At 39.9% G+C, this 15,306-nt stretch overlaps 1 protein-coding gene across 1 annotated transcript; it reads left to right on the plus strand.

The window, feature by feature from the left end:
• Positions 1 to 2,834: 2,834 nt before the first annotated feature.
• On the plus strand, positions 2,835 to 14,529 carry crkl (CRK like proto-oncogene, adaptor protein). The gene is made up of 3 exons (XM_042509336.2): positions 2,835 to 4,056; positions 4,885 to 5,359; positions 12,190 to 14,529. Exons 1-3 carry the CDS (start codon positions 3,746 to 3,748, stop codon positions 12,322 to 12,324), a joined length of 921 nt encoding a protein of 306 aa, XP_042365270.1. The 5' UTR covers positions 2,835 to 3,745; the 3' UTR covers positions 12,325 to 14,529.
• Positions 14,530 to 15,306: the final 777 nt, after the last annotated feature.

Genomic DNA, 15,306 nt, shown 5'->3' on the forward strand with positions numbered 1-15,306 from the left:
TGACCCAGCACACTTAAAATGACCACTCAGCAACTCAGTTCAAAGCTCAACTTCCACACATTTTACAAATTCACACAATTAAGCCTCCACAAGGTACACCCAGAGCTTTACTCTGTAGTTTTGCCAACCTTTCTATTGATGTTTTTCAACTCTTTTGCCTTGTACAATTTAGTGCTTTCAGTAATGCCAAATTTATAGAATTTAATTATGTTTTTAAAAGTAAAAAAAAGTTTAAAACTTATTTCATCAAAAAACTCATTCTAACATTAACATTGTTGTATTTTGGTAGCAACATTTATATTGCTTTTATGGCCAAAACACCTCAACCTTTAACACTGAGGTATAATATTGCAACCAATAGAATTGGTAATGTGTGCAGATTCATTCTGCATTGCAGTTCCTAAGCAGCCATATATTTCCTTTTGGTGATTTGAAGCTATCACAATCGAGCATATAAACCAGCCCATAAGGCACATTCTTAATACAGTAGTGATAGCCAGGGGGTAATGGTTAGAAAAGCCATCCTGTGCCTGAGGATCGCTGATTTTGCTCCTAGATGTTTCTGTAAAATCAGAGGAGGGCGCAGAAATTGGCATAAGTACCCTGGTTTATATTTGTGCTCAGGCAGATGTGCTCCAAGCTACAGTTGTGCTCTGTCTGTCAATTTGTGTGACATTTTGCCTCTCTGCAACAGTCTACAATGAGAAAAAAAAAAAGTTTAAAATGTTTCTTTTAAAAATGAGAAACTTTAATTTTCTCCTGCATGCACCCACTAGATGGTGGTGTTTCTGAAGAAATTTTTCTTGAGCATCAGTTCAACAAAGCCTACAAATGTCTGATAGCAGGTTAGAGGCAGGTGTGTCATAACTTAACTTCATTTCCAAAAGCTCACAGAAATTGTCTACCTTTTATTGAATTCATAGTTGACATGGAATGTGTGTTTGGGATCATTAAAAATAATTAAAAAATGCAGTTATTTTTGTATGACCTCCAAAAACTCAATCTTAATAAATGGCTGTCATGGCCGAAATCAGAGACTGTAGCTAAAACAACTAATAGTATGGTTGAACTAAAAGTGTTTTGTGAAATTGCACAAAAATTAACAATACATGTCCCTAAATATCAACATTTTACTTATATTCTGAGGAGGAAGAAACCCTGTTTGTTTTTGTCTTTCCAATTTGTTGCATCACTGCGTCTTTGTGGAAATGTGGGAATTGGCAGGCATTAGCCATTAAGACTCAGTGGGTGCGAATCTATTAACATTCAGACAGCGCTGCAGTGATGGGAGCTGCTCTGTGCCAGCTGCAGCCTCATGAGGCATGGTCACTGAAACTTCAATAACCAGAGGAACAGAGCTACGTCTTTATATATTTTACTTTCATCAGTGAGCAGAAGTCGACCCGCCACATTGGGCAGCTTGTCATGCTTGGTCACTGTTTTCTAACACGCTCTTTGGTTTGTATCACTCTTTATTAAGGCTCCTTTTGTGACACTGCCCCCTGCATTTAAATTCATTCTCTTCCTTTCAGCATATTGTGTTGTGGGTTGGGTTGGTTGGGGAGCTCCAAATCGATGTGTCACAGTTCTGTGCCAGATAATACTTATTATGAGATTGCACGGAGGGGAAGTTCAACAACAACAGGAAATTAAAAAAGGGAAATGTGAAACTTTTTACTGGTGGCATGAAATAGCTGTTGACTGAGCAAATATACTGTACCTCAAACATTTTATCTCCTCATGAAGCCACAGTGAGTGACAGATACAATATAATATGAAATACAAATACAGTAGATTCACATTAGGACATTTACTTACTTTTATAGTACAGCCTGTGTCCTTAGGGAACCCATCTGAGACGATTGAATTGTCAGATATGATAGGGTGTTTAACTGTTATCAGTTATAAATATATAAATCTTCTGTCACTCAGCTATCATCATACAGTTATAATAGTGAAATTAAACTGTTTATTCTGCCAAGTATACACACTTGAGGACAGGGACCCCAGTGGTCTTGGCTGTATGACATCTCAAATGGTCTTTATTTTGAGATATCTAGCAGACAAAACCTAAGTACAATTACCTGCATTTAAGTAGAATTTTGGCACACTTACAATTAATTCAATTTTATGTTACTTTATACACCTTCTGGACCCTGTATTTCAATGCAAATATTGTACTTTTTAATCCACTAGCTGTTAGTTAATACTACTTAATTTGCAGATCAGAATTTAGGTTACATCAAAGAAGTATGATAATGAGAAAAAGATGCCCAAAGTTTGTCCATAAGAGTGTATCATTTGTGGGGAAAACACTTAATTTCCTTCTTCTGCCTTTTCTACGTTGATTTTGGTGGAAATATCTTTAATTTAATCAAAAAAGCCCCCTGGTCAAGCCACAGACAAGATATAGATGATGTAGCCTGCAACACAATTTGAAATTTACCCATATTTAATGTTGAGATGACTTGTATCTTGTTATTGTTAGTTATGCAATAAGTAAATACAATGAACTGCTTTTACAAAACTGCACTTAAACATTGTCTAAAATAAAGATCAGAGCATAGCAGGATGAAACAATATAGGTTCGGACTGTTGTTATAAATAGGCCTGTTATGTGTTTTGTCTCCCACTGCTGCTTGATTGCACCGCGATGATGACATCACTGCTTAATCGTTTGCCATACAAAATGTTCTGTGTCATGGAAACATGATTGACACTTTGTTCTGGGGGGGGGCAGTCCGTGTCCTCGTCACCCGCCCACCCCCTTTCCTCCTCCCACCTCCCCCTCCAGGCGTCAGTGACGTGCAGATAGAAAGCGGGACCTGCCCTCCCGTCGCCATTTTTCGGTCTCGTACTCGCACTTCTGCCTGGGTGAGGGGGGGGACGAGCAGAAATAAGGGAAAGTATTAAATTAAAGAATCGTATCGCCAGGATCCCTCGTGAGCGGTGAGGAATGCACGCGTGAGCTCCAGCAGAACGTCCGAGCACCTGAGATGCACGCGCAGGAGACGAGCCGCTGCTGTGAAATCATTTTTTGTGTGAAGACGTGTTGCGGGCCGCCATTTTTTTGCTGTGCTGCCTCAAAAGTCTGCTCCGACTCGAGAAAGGGGATTCAAAAACGCATTTCCATGACGTGTGCCTTACCGTAAGATCACGAAGATACAAAGTAATCATTTAATTTCCGACCCGCGGCTACTGGCGGCCTTTTTTATGCCGACATGAGGATTTATCAGATTAAAAACTGAGGCCACCTTTTCCGTTCTCGAAACTGACACTGACTGGAGGAGATAAATTATTTGAAGAGAAGCCCTGGTGTGTTCTCGGAAGGCGGAACGAAAAAGGGAAGCTTCATTGATCATTTGTTGCTTCGCTCCCCGTCGATGTTTGTCTGTCGTAAGTTTTTTTTCTATTCAATCACTCGGCCATTGACTGCTGAACACAGGAACCACATTATGTTCCAAAGTTGCATCAAGCCAGTCGCAGCCTGTCTCTGAAAACGTCAGGTTGTTTTTGTTGTGTTGTTTTTTAATCAGAGGACTGTGGAGTCTGCAGCGTTTGTGCAGAAATCAGTCAGAAAAACCTCACAGGGGCGACGAATGCCCTGCCCTGCATCTTCTAAATCCTCCAATCTGCCGTGATTGGCCAATCCCAACCACGCATACACGTTTTAACTTATTCTGTAGGCTTTTTGTAGTCGTTTCTTCTTATTTGTAGGCTAGTATTAACTTATTTTTGAACAGAAATGTCAACTGCTCGGTTTGATTCATCTGATCGGTCCGCCTGGTATTTTGGACCCGTGTCACGACAAGAGGCACAGAATAGGTTACAAGGACAGAGACATGGCATGTTTCTTGTTCGAGACTCGTCGACCTGCCCGGGCGACTACGTGCTGTCAGTGTCAGAAAACTCCAAAGTGTCTCACTATATCATCAACTCTTTGCCCAGCAAGAGGTTCAAGATAGGCGACCAAGAGTTTGATCACCTGCCTGCCCTCCTGGAGTTCTACAAAATCCACTACCTGGACACGACCACGCTGATAGAGCCAGCCCCCAGGTAGGAAAGCCACACAATACCCCTCCACTCACCACCATCAATATGCACTCCATCATGACATACCATAACACCCAGGCCTCACAGACATGCATTACCACCAAACACTGTGTCTGTCTAAGTAGGTTGTGTATTTTTATCAACCCACTTTCTGTCAGGCCTCAGTATGCTGCTGACAGCCATGAGGCATTGACTTTGCCAAATTTGAATCTGGTGGGAATACTAGCACAACCACCACACCCCCAGCTTACTGTTTTTAGTCAGACTGTGTGGTGTCCAGCACACGAGGCTGGAAAAATAAACAATCAGTAGCCAAGATGCTGGTTAAATTTGTGGTTTGCATGCTTATGTACTCTATTAGCAATGTTTGTGTACATATAACTATATTTCTAACCACCAGGGTTGCATGCATATATGGGTTAAATTGAAAATGTATTAATCATTACTTGAAAAAATATAACCAAAAAACAACTACAACATAAAAACTCTGTGTCTGTGCGCTATTCCCACCTTGAACAGGCCGTGTAGAAGGCACGAAAGATTCAAATTGGTGAATCTGGGATTGGCTTGTACTGTCACTTGTGAGCATGTTTATATGCAGTAACTCACAATCCTGCGTAGTATACCTTTAAGCCTTTTTGCCAACTACTTGTAAACACAAAATTATTAGTAAAAAATGAATGTGCCATTGTTTTTTGGAGAGGCATCACTCTTTCAAAAATGTAACGTGCCCTTTCACATAACATCAGCTGTTATTGAACGTCCACTTGACAGTGACCTTCTGTTTATCGTAATATGTCTTTTCCTTTTGCCTCATTGTAATCTCTTAAGGTACCCAAGCACAGTGAGCGCTCCCATCCAGCCCATGGGTGGCCCCGATGAGAACTTGGAGTATGTGCGGACTCTATATGACTTCACTGGCAGCGATGCAGAGGACCTTCCCTTCAAAAAGGGGGAGATCCTTATCATCCTGGAGAAGCCAGAGGAGCAGTGGTGGAGCGCCAAGAGTAAAGAGGGACGTGTTGGGATGATCCCTGTGCCCTATGTGGAGAAATTGGTACGACCCTCACCTCATCCCGGCCAGCCTTCCCATGGATCTCGCAACTCCAACAGCTACGGCATCCCCGAGCCCTCCCACGCCCTCGTCCACGCCTACGCTCAGCCCCAGACACCATCGCCGCTGCCTCCTGGCACACCTGGAGCAGTTATCACCCCTCTACCGTCCACGCAGAACGGTCCTGTCATGGCGAAGGCCATCCAGAAACGAGTGCCGTGCGCCTATGACAAAACAGCTCTCGCTTTGGAGGTATTGTAAAGTGGGATTTAAGATGTCCAAAAATATATTTAGTCTCTTGTCCTTCCTCCCTGCTCATTGGCTTTTTCAAATTTTGCTTTGTTAGAGATTAAGTGTTGTAGTCAACAATGCTTATAGTTGTACAAAACATTACCAAGCACAAAAATCCATGACATATTCAGGATACAGGTCATGTGGGAGATCCTGATTATTGTTTGTCACACAACCAGCAAAATAATTTTTTTCTTTTAAGAGTAACTTTGTTTTCTAATTCAGCATCATGCAGAAAATCTCCATGTTTAGGTGTTACTCAGAGTCTCTTAATGCCATGCTGCCCTCTCTATTTAAAAGTTTCTCACCTGCTTTATCTCTGACCTCTTGTCAGTGGCCGTGGTCAGATATTTTCTATTTTGAACCTGTAATCCACACAACAGTGGTGTTACAGGTAGGTCTGGGTGATAAAACAATAACGACATCAATCACAAAATAATTTTTCCTTGATTGAAATATGAGATGCTGTCGATAGAATGTCGATAGAATGCATTCTATCCATGTTTTGTCAGACAACAGGAACAGCCAATGATAATAAGATTAGCGCACCAGCAAACCAAATGCAGTGAACAACTTTGGCTCTCCAATACAGCTGAGTGTTTGACAGCCGAGTTGTATGTACAGCCACGGGCACATTAGCTTTTCGTGTACTGGGAATGTTGGCAAGCTGTTGGCAGCCATGGAAGAAGTAGGCTTACTCAAAAGGTTTTCTTTTTCCTGAGTAAAATGATTAATAGCACAGAGGTTACACAAGAGTTCAACAGCACAATGTGCTTGAATTTTCTAGACGTTTGTTTAAAATGGAGCTTTTATTTCTTACGTAATGCTGGAAAGTTTAATAAATAATAATGAATCATATGTTTATTACACTTTAACGCACCATGGTCAAATGAAACTATGAGGGCAAAAAACAAACCTAAAAAAAAAAAGTTAAATATCTAATAGAAAATTGATATTTAAACCAAAATGAACCGTATGATATCTTCATATCTCACTTAGGAGTAAAAGGGAACCTTTAAGCTTGACAGAAATAGTGACTTGATGTATGTCGTGATATATATCAATATTGACTGATAATAAATTAAAATTATCATGATAAGACTTTTTTCCATATCACCCAGCCCTAGTTTCAGGGTCTTTGACTCCACCACTGCAGCAAGGTGAGAAGGCTAACCACAGGAGGTCAGAAAAAACAAGCTTTTCAGGTTAAAGATCAAGTTAATTTTCAAAGCTGCATTGCCACATTGAATCATCTTTCTCAACATTTCTATCACACGGCTAAATATGTGCCCAACTATTTAATTTGACAAAAGACACTGGTCCAGCTAAGCCTTGCCTACACAACATATATCATCATATTTACTTGGATATTGTTTTTTGTTCAAGTTAAGACCCTGTAGAATTTTGCAGTGCTTAAATATTTCATATTAGTAATGACAGATGACAATAGTTAAGAGTTTGACAGAAGATGAAAGCTTGACTGGAAGATTCCCAGGTCTAGTATATAAACATTGTCACATTAACCAATCACAAGAGATAATGGGACAGCCTTATTAAAAGTAGACTATGCAGGATTATTTCTAAAAAAAAAAAAACAATACATAGACTAATACAATGGTAATTCCTCTCAAGTCATCATTTAGGACTCGCTAGGTGGTGGTGGGAAGGTTTTTTTTCTGCAGAGAATCCACCCTCTGCCTTTATTTTCTTATCTTCCAATTATTTTTTGTGTTCAGGAAGTGTATGCGCTTGTACCCCCACAGTGCTCAGGTGAGGTTGTTACTTCATAAAAAGGTAGCGACCAGGTGCCAGACCTTAAGCAGAGGGCATCCAAGAAACACGGTGCCAAAAAAAACAATAACAAAAAAACTGCAAATATAGCAAGGCCAAACGCCAAACAAGATTATATTTGGCTTTTACTTTCACTTTTGCTGGCAAGGGTGTTTACAAACGGAAACACACAACCCTGCATAGTACACCTTTTGATATATTATTTTTGCTTTGTCACTAATTATTTTTTGAGCCGTCTCAAATTTGGACAGTGCCCAAACCACACGTCAACAATTCATTATGCTGTTTTAAAAGAGGACAAAGTGTAGAAATTGTCAATTTCACACCTGAAGTGGCGTATTTCTAGCACTGCACCATTTCTTGGAAAGACTACTTGAATTAAGCGGAGTCCGTCAGTAATAGGAGGAGGGGAAAACACTGCTGCCTACACAGTTACCACAGCCTCTTGTCAGTTCTATATGTATGAAAGTGCCCTAAAATGACTTGTGGCTCTTTTGCAGTACACCAACATTTACTGCTATACTCTTACTGCGTGGCCTCACTGAAAGATTCATAACCAGATAGTAGCTGCTCTAGTCGCTACCTGCAGGTGATTTCTTGTTTGTGTGCATTGAGTCTGGTCAACTTCAAGTTGTTGCTCTGGCACTGGCATTATGCTGCATGCTGATTCAGTGGTGGTGGGATAATAGTTGTGTTAATGGTTTTCGCTGAATGTGAATTTATGTCTGCCATATTTGTTTTTTGGTGTCAGATAGCTGTTGGAGATCTATTGTCTTTAAGTAACCTTGCTGTTTTCTTGAAATCATAAACTAAATGAATAATACACTTTGGCAGCTATGAATTGAAGGTGGGTGGGGGCTGTGGTGACACTGATCACAGTATTGTGCACCAGTTTGCACTGATGAGGGTGACAAGAGCATTTCTACTAGTTTTCTGAGTCACAGTGGCCTAAGCTTCCCGCTAGCCAGCTTAGGTGCTAACAGGCAGCAGCTCTGTCAGCAGCACTGTTACATTTCGCAGCTCGATTACGTTTCTCAGCAGTGCACTCCAGCTAGTACAAATCCAATGTAACCGTGGTAACATGTCGAAGCATGTAATGTAATGCATAATGTGCACTTCATGTATATACCGGGGCTTCAAAATGCTGCACTCAAGACAGCAGTCTGAGCTGTAGTGAGGCCCCCAGGGGAGAGATGAAAATGAAAGGTATCATGGCCCATCTCTGTAGCTATCCACTGACATTAGAGTGTGTCAGTGGATGTAGGAAGTAAACTAGGCCGCTTCAGCTGGGTGCAATGATACATGCTGTCCCTGTAACTCTTGTACAGAAATACGGGTGTAAATTTGGTACATGAGTAAACCTGGTGAATGGTGTTCATGCCAAAGGTTAGACAGCTCCCTTTGACAACATAAATCCCAATTTCTCTGCTCTTCCCCTTTTTTACAATCAACAATTTGTATCAACAATCACATCAGGCGAGGCCAAATACCTCATTCAGACAGACACTGTGACATGAGTTGAATGGGTCAACAAGACATGTCAGCTGGCCTGGGTCTGCGCCCGTCTCGTCTTTTGTCCACAGCTGTACTGAGCAGAGATGGAAACTCCCATTAAACTAAATGTTCATTTAACCAACTCCTCAAAGAGACAGAGAGAGGGCAATAGAGAAAAAGGGAGTGTGCACAAATGGGCGAGCATGTGAAAACTGAAACTGAAACATGACTTTATTTGGCATTTATGCAATTCTATGTTATCATATGGTGAAGTGTGTGTGTGGAGCTACAGATGCAGAACTGAGACTGTTAAGGGACAGCTTGAGATTAACTAATAACTGCAGTTTCATACTGTATGAATGGCTCAAACACATACTCAGGGGACTTGTGACAAAGATGTCACCTTGTAAAACAGAAATACAAGTCTATACAAGCCCTTTTCTTTTTCAGTGTGCCCTTGATTCACAAAGAATATCACAAATACTGTTTCATATTTACATAAATCGAAATTGATCAATGTGGATGGTTGTTCCAGTGCTATTAGTTGAATATCACGGTATAACGGTAAACCAATGTATTTAGAAATCCCGAAGGTATGTTTTCCAATACCTCCTGTCTTATATACTGGCACTCATCTTTCTATTTAACTCAGTGTATGTAGTGCACAGCCTGCACCTCCAGAGCTCAGGCTCTGGTCTCTACTGGTAGAACAGGCAACTGAGCTGAAAGACACCGCAAAACCTAGTGGTGAAGGGGGAAGTTACAGCACTGTAACCAGCCGGTGGCCAGCAGGCAGCGAGAGACTGTGGGGAATAACGTCATGTTTTTGTTTTGTTTTTTTTACATCTATCTCTGTGAATTAAGGATTTGTTTTGACCAAACCGGAGCTGGTGATTGTTGGAACAGTGGACTTACTAACTAGATTACCAACAAGAATAAACAAGATGGTTTGGGTGAATTTTAGCACCCTGTACATGTTATTTCATATACTCTAAAATTTCAGAAAGGTATGAAGGTAGGAAAATTAGAAAATGTATCTGAACATAATTTGCTAATCCTGGGTATGAAGAGGGGTGGCTCAAATTTTTGTTACTGCAACAGTTTCAGACTGATAATACGTCACCCTCAGTCTCTTATGCTGGTGTGTTTTGCTTCTCAGTCCAATCAACCCACAAACTGTCAGGGTTCTGGCCGGGGTGAGTTTGGACCTAACAGTTCAAGTGTCACTTTGTTTTCATTGGGCACAAGTAAAAAGTTGCTGAAATTGTGTTTCCATACACATTCCCCATGTGAAGGCTGCAGCACTGGTTTTTTTGGCAACCACATTCTAGTAATCAAGAGCAACGCTAGCTGTATTTGCTAGTAATACTCATTGTGCAGCACTAAGATGAGCAGAATGTAAAGTAATCAATTAATTTAGAGAAATTGATGGTGCAAAATCTTAACTTATATTAAATTATTAGATTTTTTTAAACTAGCTTCAATTAAGAAATAAGGATGATCTTGTCATTGTAAGTCCTGTGTGCATATTGTCCCCAGAAAGGAATTATATAATAGAGAATTGCACAGCAGGGGCAATACTTGTCTAAAAAGTGTTTTGCACCAAAAGTGCATACCTTATTTCATCCCATTATGTCTCTTCTATCTGTCTTTTGATCAAATTAGATCATGGCTTAGAGCAAAAACGCTTCCGTTTCGTACTGTGGTTATTTTGGGGCCCCTGGGGTTCAAGAAGCACAAGCTATGAGTCATTATTTATTCACTTCAGAGACGGGCAGCCTCCAACAAATGAGCCAGGATATGTCCTGGTTTTATTTAGACATACAGTTTTGTTTATTTTTGTTGCATAGTACTGTCTACCTCTTCATTACTGAGTTGTAAATAGTTGGATAGAAGCTGTCTTTCCACCTTTAAATTTTATATTGAATGTAAGTGATGGCAATCTAATTTCACTACATTGTGCTTTGTTCAAACAGGCAGATTAAGACTTTTTATGACTAAGCAGCATTCTTTGTCATTGTGGGATGGCATTAAGGATTATTGTCACAGATAATGCCAAGGACTAGATGTCCTTGAAGCATTATTCTGAAGTTAAAGCTACAAATACTGTGCCCTCACATTCACGTTTCAATCATGATTTTGATGATGGAGACTTTTCCCTTCTAATCCTGATAAAGAACATATGGCTTTAACAGATTGGGGTCACACTCGGTGTCACAAACCCATCTGAGCGACAGCTCTGTGCCTCACTGTCGTCTGCTTAAACCACATTGTAGTGAGAGTGTGTGGAGCTCTGACAAACCGCTTTTATTTTAAAACGGGACTCTGTTGTATGGATGCTGTTTAAGAGGAGACATGCACACAGTTAGTGTAGTTTGGAGCAGGTTTTAAAATAAGCAGTAGCCATGTGTCAAAATGTGTTTTGTGTTTCCTTGGGCTTTTAACAGCTATAAAATAGGGAAGTGCAGCAGTTAAACACTGGCTTAAAGTTTAAATGAACCTTTTGACATTTGCCATTTTGTCTTCAGTTGCACTGTGTAAGATTAAGTGTACTAAGATGCATTATGTAACTACTGATTATGTCCTAGCGATGGAGAAGTGCAGCATGTACAGAAGAAATGCGTTTATCTTTAAGTAGAAATTGTGATATATGCCTGATTGCTATGATGCTGAATTAACTTTTCTTGATATTGTGTTCTCATTTACCCAAAAATGTTTAAGTGTCCTGTGTTGTCAGGATGTATTTGTGAGTGTTACAGAGCATAAACCTCGATAGCCTGGGCTGGTTGAGGTATGTGAGCACCATGGTCACCTAAACAAAAAGTATATGCACTCATTAGGGCTGGGCAATATATTGATATCACGATGAGATTAGATATTGTCTTAAATTTTGGATATGGTAATATCGTGAGTGTAGTCTTTTCCTGGTTTTAAAGGCTGCATTACATTAATGAATAATGAAACAGTCAAACAGTGACATAATTGTATTTTTCATTTGATCACACTACATTTAAAAAAAATTCTATTTTGGATATCATGCATGTAATTTTCATGGTTCTCATTGTCATGGAAAGCCTGGAAAAGTCAAAGAATTTTAAAATCGTATTATAACTTTTTAGAAAAGTCTTGGCATTTTGTTGTGCTTACTGAAATAGTTACAGTAACCTTCTGTAGATAACCTTCTACATAATAATAGCAGCAAATGTATTGTCTTTCCTTGCATCGTAACGTGACTCTAAGATGCGCTTATGTGACATTTTGTTAACCATCTAGATATGTTTATTTTCTCCTTGTGTTCCAAGCTAGCTGAAATTATGTCTGAGTTTGAATCTGATGTTTGAAAATGCCAGGGAAGTGGGGCAAGAGGGGAAAAAATAATAATTATTGGTCATGGAAAAGTTATAGAAATGTCTGGAAATTTTGTCCATAAAAATGATTGGGAACCTTGACTTTTAACACTCCCTCAGATTTACTGTAAACAAGTCCACTTCTCTTTTTCCCCACAGGTTGGAGACATCGTAAAGGTCACACGGATGAACATCAATGGTCAGTGGGAGGGAGAGGTGAATGGGCGGAGGGGTCTCTTCCCATTCACCCACGTCAGAATCATAGACCCCCAGAATCCAGATGAGAGTGACTGACCCAAGAGTTCAACTGGACCTTCTCGCCAGTATTGACCTGTACCTGAATCTGCTGGCTGTATCCACCTTTATTCCGCCAGTGTCACCACGGTTATGTGCTTGCCTGCTTGGGGGCTGTACCATGATTGGGACCCCTCTGATATTGCCAACCGTTGCAAAGCTTTCTGACTGTTTACAGCTTTGGACACCGGATCCAAACTAAAAACCTGACCCCATTTCTCCCACTCCCCTCTCCTATGACATGGTTCCAGGCTGGGCAATGTTTTTGCATTAGTGTCCTTTTCATTTCCAGATCACTGGGCATCAGTGTGAGTGTGTGTGCGTATGTATAAGTGCATGTGCGTGTGTGTTCACAATAGATATTTGCCACATTACATCACAACATTTTTTTAAAAATTTGATTTCTCTGGATATTTGTTGTTTGAAGTCTTGGGGACTTTAGAAAGTGTTGGTGTGTGTTTGTTTTGTTGATGTGAGGATATTTGTACGAAGTAGGGAACGGCAATATCCCTGCAGACTTGGGAGAGCACTGAGGTGATGAGGAGCTAACCAGCCAGTCAAATGTTATTTCTCCAAACAATCAAGTCACTGTTGTACCTTAGCCATCTCACAAGCACACATGTACACACACGAATCAGCCGGGTGTTATTCAGGCTGGCAGGTTTTTGATGTGTATTTGATGTGTGACTGGAGTGAAGGGGAAATGGGTTTGTGGAGAATAACATTGTAGATCCCATGATCCCATCCACTCTTCAACCTGGCACAAGTCTGGCTGACAAGACTTATTTATCTTTTGTTAAAAAGACATGACACGGCCATATGTGATTTAATCTTTTTCTTATTTGTGCCACATGATCAACAATAGTTTTTTTTTTTTTTGGTTTGTTTTGTTGTTTTTTTTATATATTTGTGACTTGGAGAAGATGTACGGTAGAGGGGTAACTTCGCATGTCCACTTGGTACCTCTCTTTACAGTCTTTCACATTATTTTCAACTAAAAGGACATTGCTTAGAAATTAGCAGGTTTTTAGTGCCAACAGCACTCAAGCACTAGAAAATATATTTCAAGTTTCTGCATAGGAGTGCCAAGCTTCGAACAGGTTTTCAAAAGTCAAGTAGCAATGGCAGTAACCCTGGCCAGCACTTCCCACAAACATCTGATTTAAAGGCTAGCTAAAAACACAATGTTTCATTGTGGGCACGAGGACGGAAGGCTTTCCGCTGAGGTGAGAGACTTAACTTTCAGTGGCATAGGTCAGGGAAGGAGGAAATGCCTAAGCAAGCCAATGAGAATCCCATCGATGCCTTTTTCAGAGAGTAAGATAAATGCATCGTTTGGCGCATGTAATCCCCTCTCTAACTTTCTTTTTAATGCAATGTTACTCCTGTCAGTTTAGGACTTCAACCAGCTTTTTTCCTTAATTATTTTGTCTGTGCCCAATTTTTTTGTCTCTCTTTATGCAAACGGACTCTTGTCAGAGTAGTGGAAAGCCTCTTTGTTCATACTGTGCTGCAACCATTTCTGTTTGACCAGTCGGAGCTGTGGGTTAAACAGTTGTGCAAACAGGGCCAACCCCTAGATTTCTGCTGTAAAAATGAACCATTTCAATGCTCAGCCATTCTCTCAGATTAATATTGTGCAGCTTTTGGTTGTATCCCTTTTTTTGTCAGTTTATAGTCAGCTATTAAATCAAGCATTTTTGTTTAAAAATGAGTGATGTTAAACAAAAAGTACCTACGGTGACAATTACAAAAGGGAAAAATGCCTGCTGGTTGCCTCTGTGCATGACCTCTTGGCCGGTTAGACGTTTCGACCCGGCCAAATGCTGCTTAATGTCATTTATTTCCTTATTAAATAAAAGGTTTCTCTTATTTTAATCCCCCCCTGGTGTGTGTGAGCAAACCAGTGTGGGTTTTCCTCATCAAACTTAATGAAATCTACTAATTAAGCAATACACCCCGATTATTTCCTTTCTTGAGGTGAACTTGCTTTTCTCATGCTTCTGAGTTTTGTAATGGCATTAACAGTATTACTGTGCTTCTCATATTCTAGGAAAGCCCTTCTTTTACTTCAGAATTGAAAATCGTGCCTTTTATTTTCTTATACCATTTACATGTGTTAATATTTACCATGGTTAACACCTGTGCTGGTATTGACCCTTTATGTACAGAACAAGTAAATAAAATTTACGTCTACTTCTTTAAGGTGCCCTGCCCTGTATCTCTGTCCTCTTGCATGTTGTTTTTTAACAGATGGTTGGAGGTGTTTGCAGCAGGCTGGCATCACAGGTTGTGTATCTAGAGCACAGGACAGTTGCTCTTGCTCTAATTTTTGACAGTTCCAGTTTTGATTCAGGCTGCGCCCAGGAGAAAGGAAGCAATTAATGAATTTTAATGAAGTGCTATTAAAAGAAAGTCAGCTGACCTAGACATGGGGATGGAAAACTTTTCAAGGGCAATGTTTCATATGGGCATGTTCTGTGACTGTTTATTCAGCATTTTTCAAACCAGGTACAAATAAGTATATGCCAACAAGTCCTTAAAATATTAATATGATATGTATTTATCTATGCAATATTTGATGCTTATCTGTTGATATTGTACTTTTAAGTTTTGGCTGAAGACAGTCCCCTTACAATTACTTTGACCACCAGAAAAGAAGAAGAGAGAAGACTGTGATAGGTGGTGCTTGCGGTGTTGCAGTTGTTGTCAAAGAGGTTATGGAAAAACTACTGGCCAGATTTTCAGGAAACTTGGTGAGTAGATGTAGTATGGGCTAAGAAAGAAACCACGGGGGCAGCTACACAAAATTACTTAATTTTTTTAAAGATACTAGACTGACATTTTTTTTACATAAAATATTATGACATTTTAGAAAAAGTATACTATAACATTATGATATACTTCATATGGCATTTTATGACAAATGTGCTTTTTTATGTCAATTTAGACAACATACTATACTATGGTATGACTATAGTA

Source organism: Plectropomus leopardus, chromosome 20, assembly GCF_026936395.1.
Source record: "Plectropomus leopardus strain MGB_pleo_1.0 chromosome 20, ASM2693639v1, whole genome shotgun sequence".
In the NCBI taxonomy this organism is placed as follows: Eukaryota; Metazoa; Chordata; class Actinopteri; order Perciformes; family Serranidae; genus Plectropomus; species Plectropomus leopardus.

What these genes read in the sequence shown, in the direction of transcription:
- crkl (XM_042509336.2), top strand. Translation starts at nt 3,746, where the DNA reads ATGTCAACTGCTCGGTTTGATTCATCTGATCGGTCCGCCTGGTATTTT. An exon ending in CTGATAGAGCCAGCCCCCAG is followed by an intron (nt 4,057 to 4,884) that starts GTAGGAAAGCCA and finishes TAATCTCTTAAG; the next exon opens with GTACCCAAGCACAGTGAGCG. An exon ending in AAACAGCTCTCGCTTTGGAG is followed by an intron (nt 5,360 to 12,189) that starts GTATTGTAAAGT and finishes TTTTCCCCACAG; the next exon opens with GTTGGAGACATCGTAAAGGT.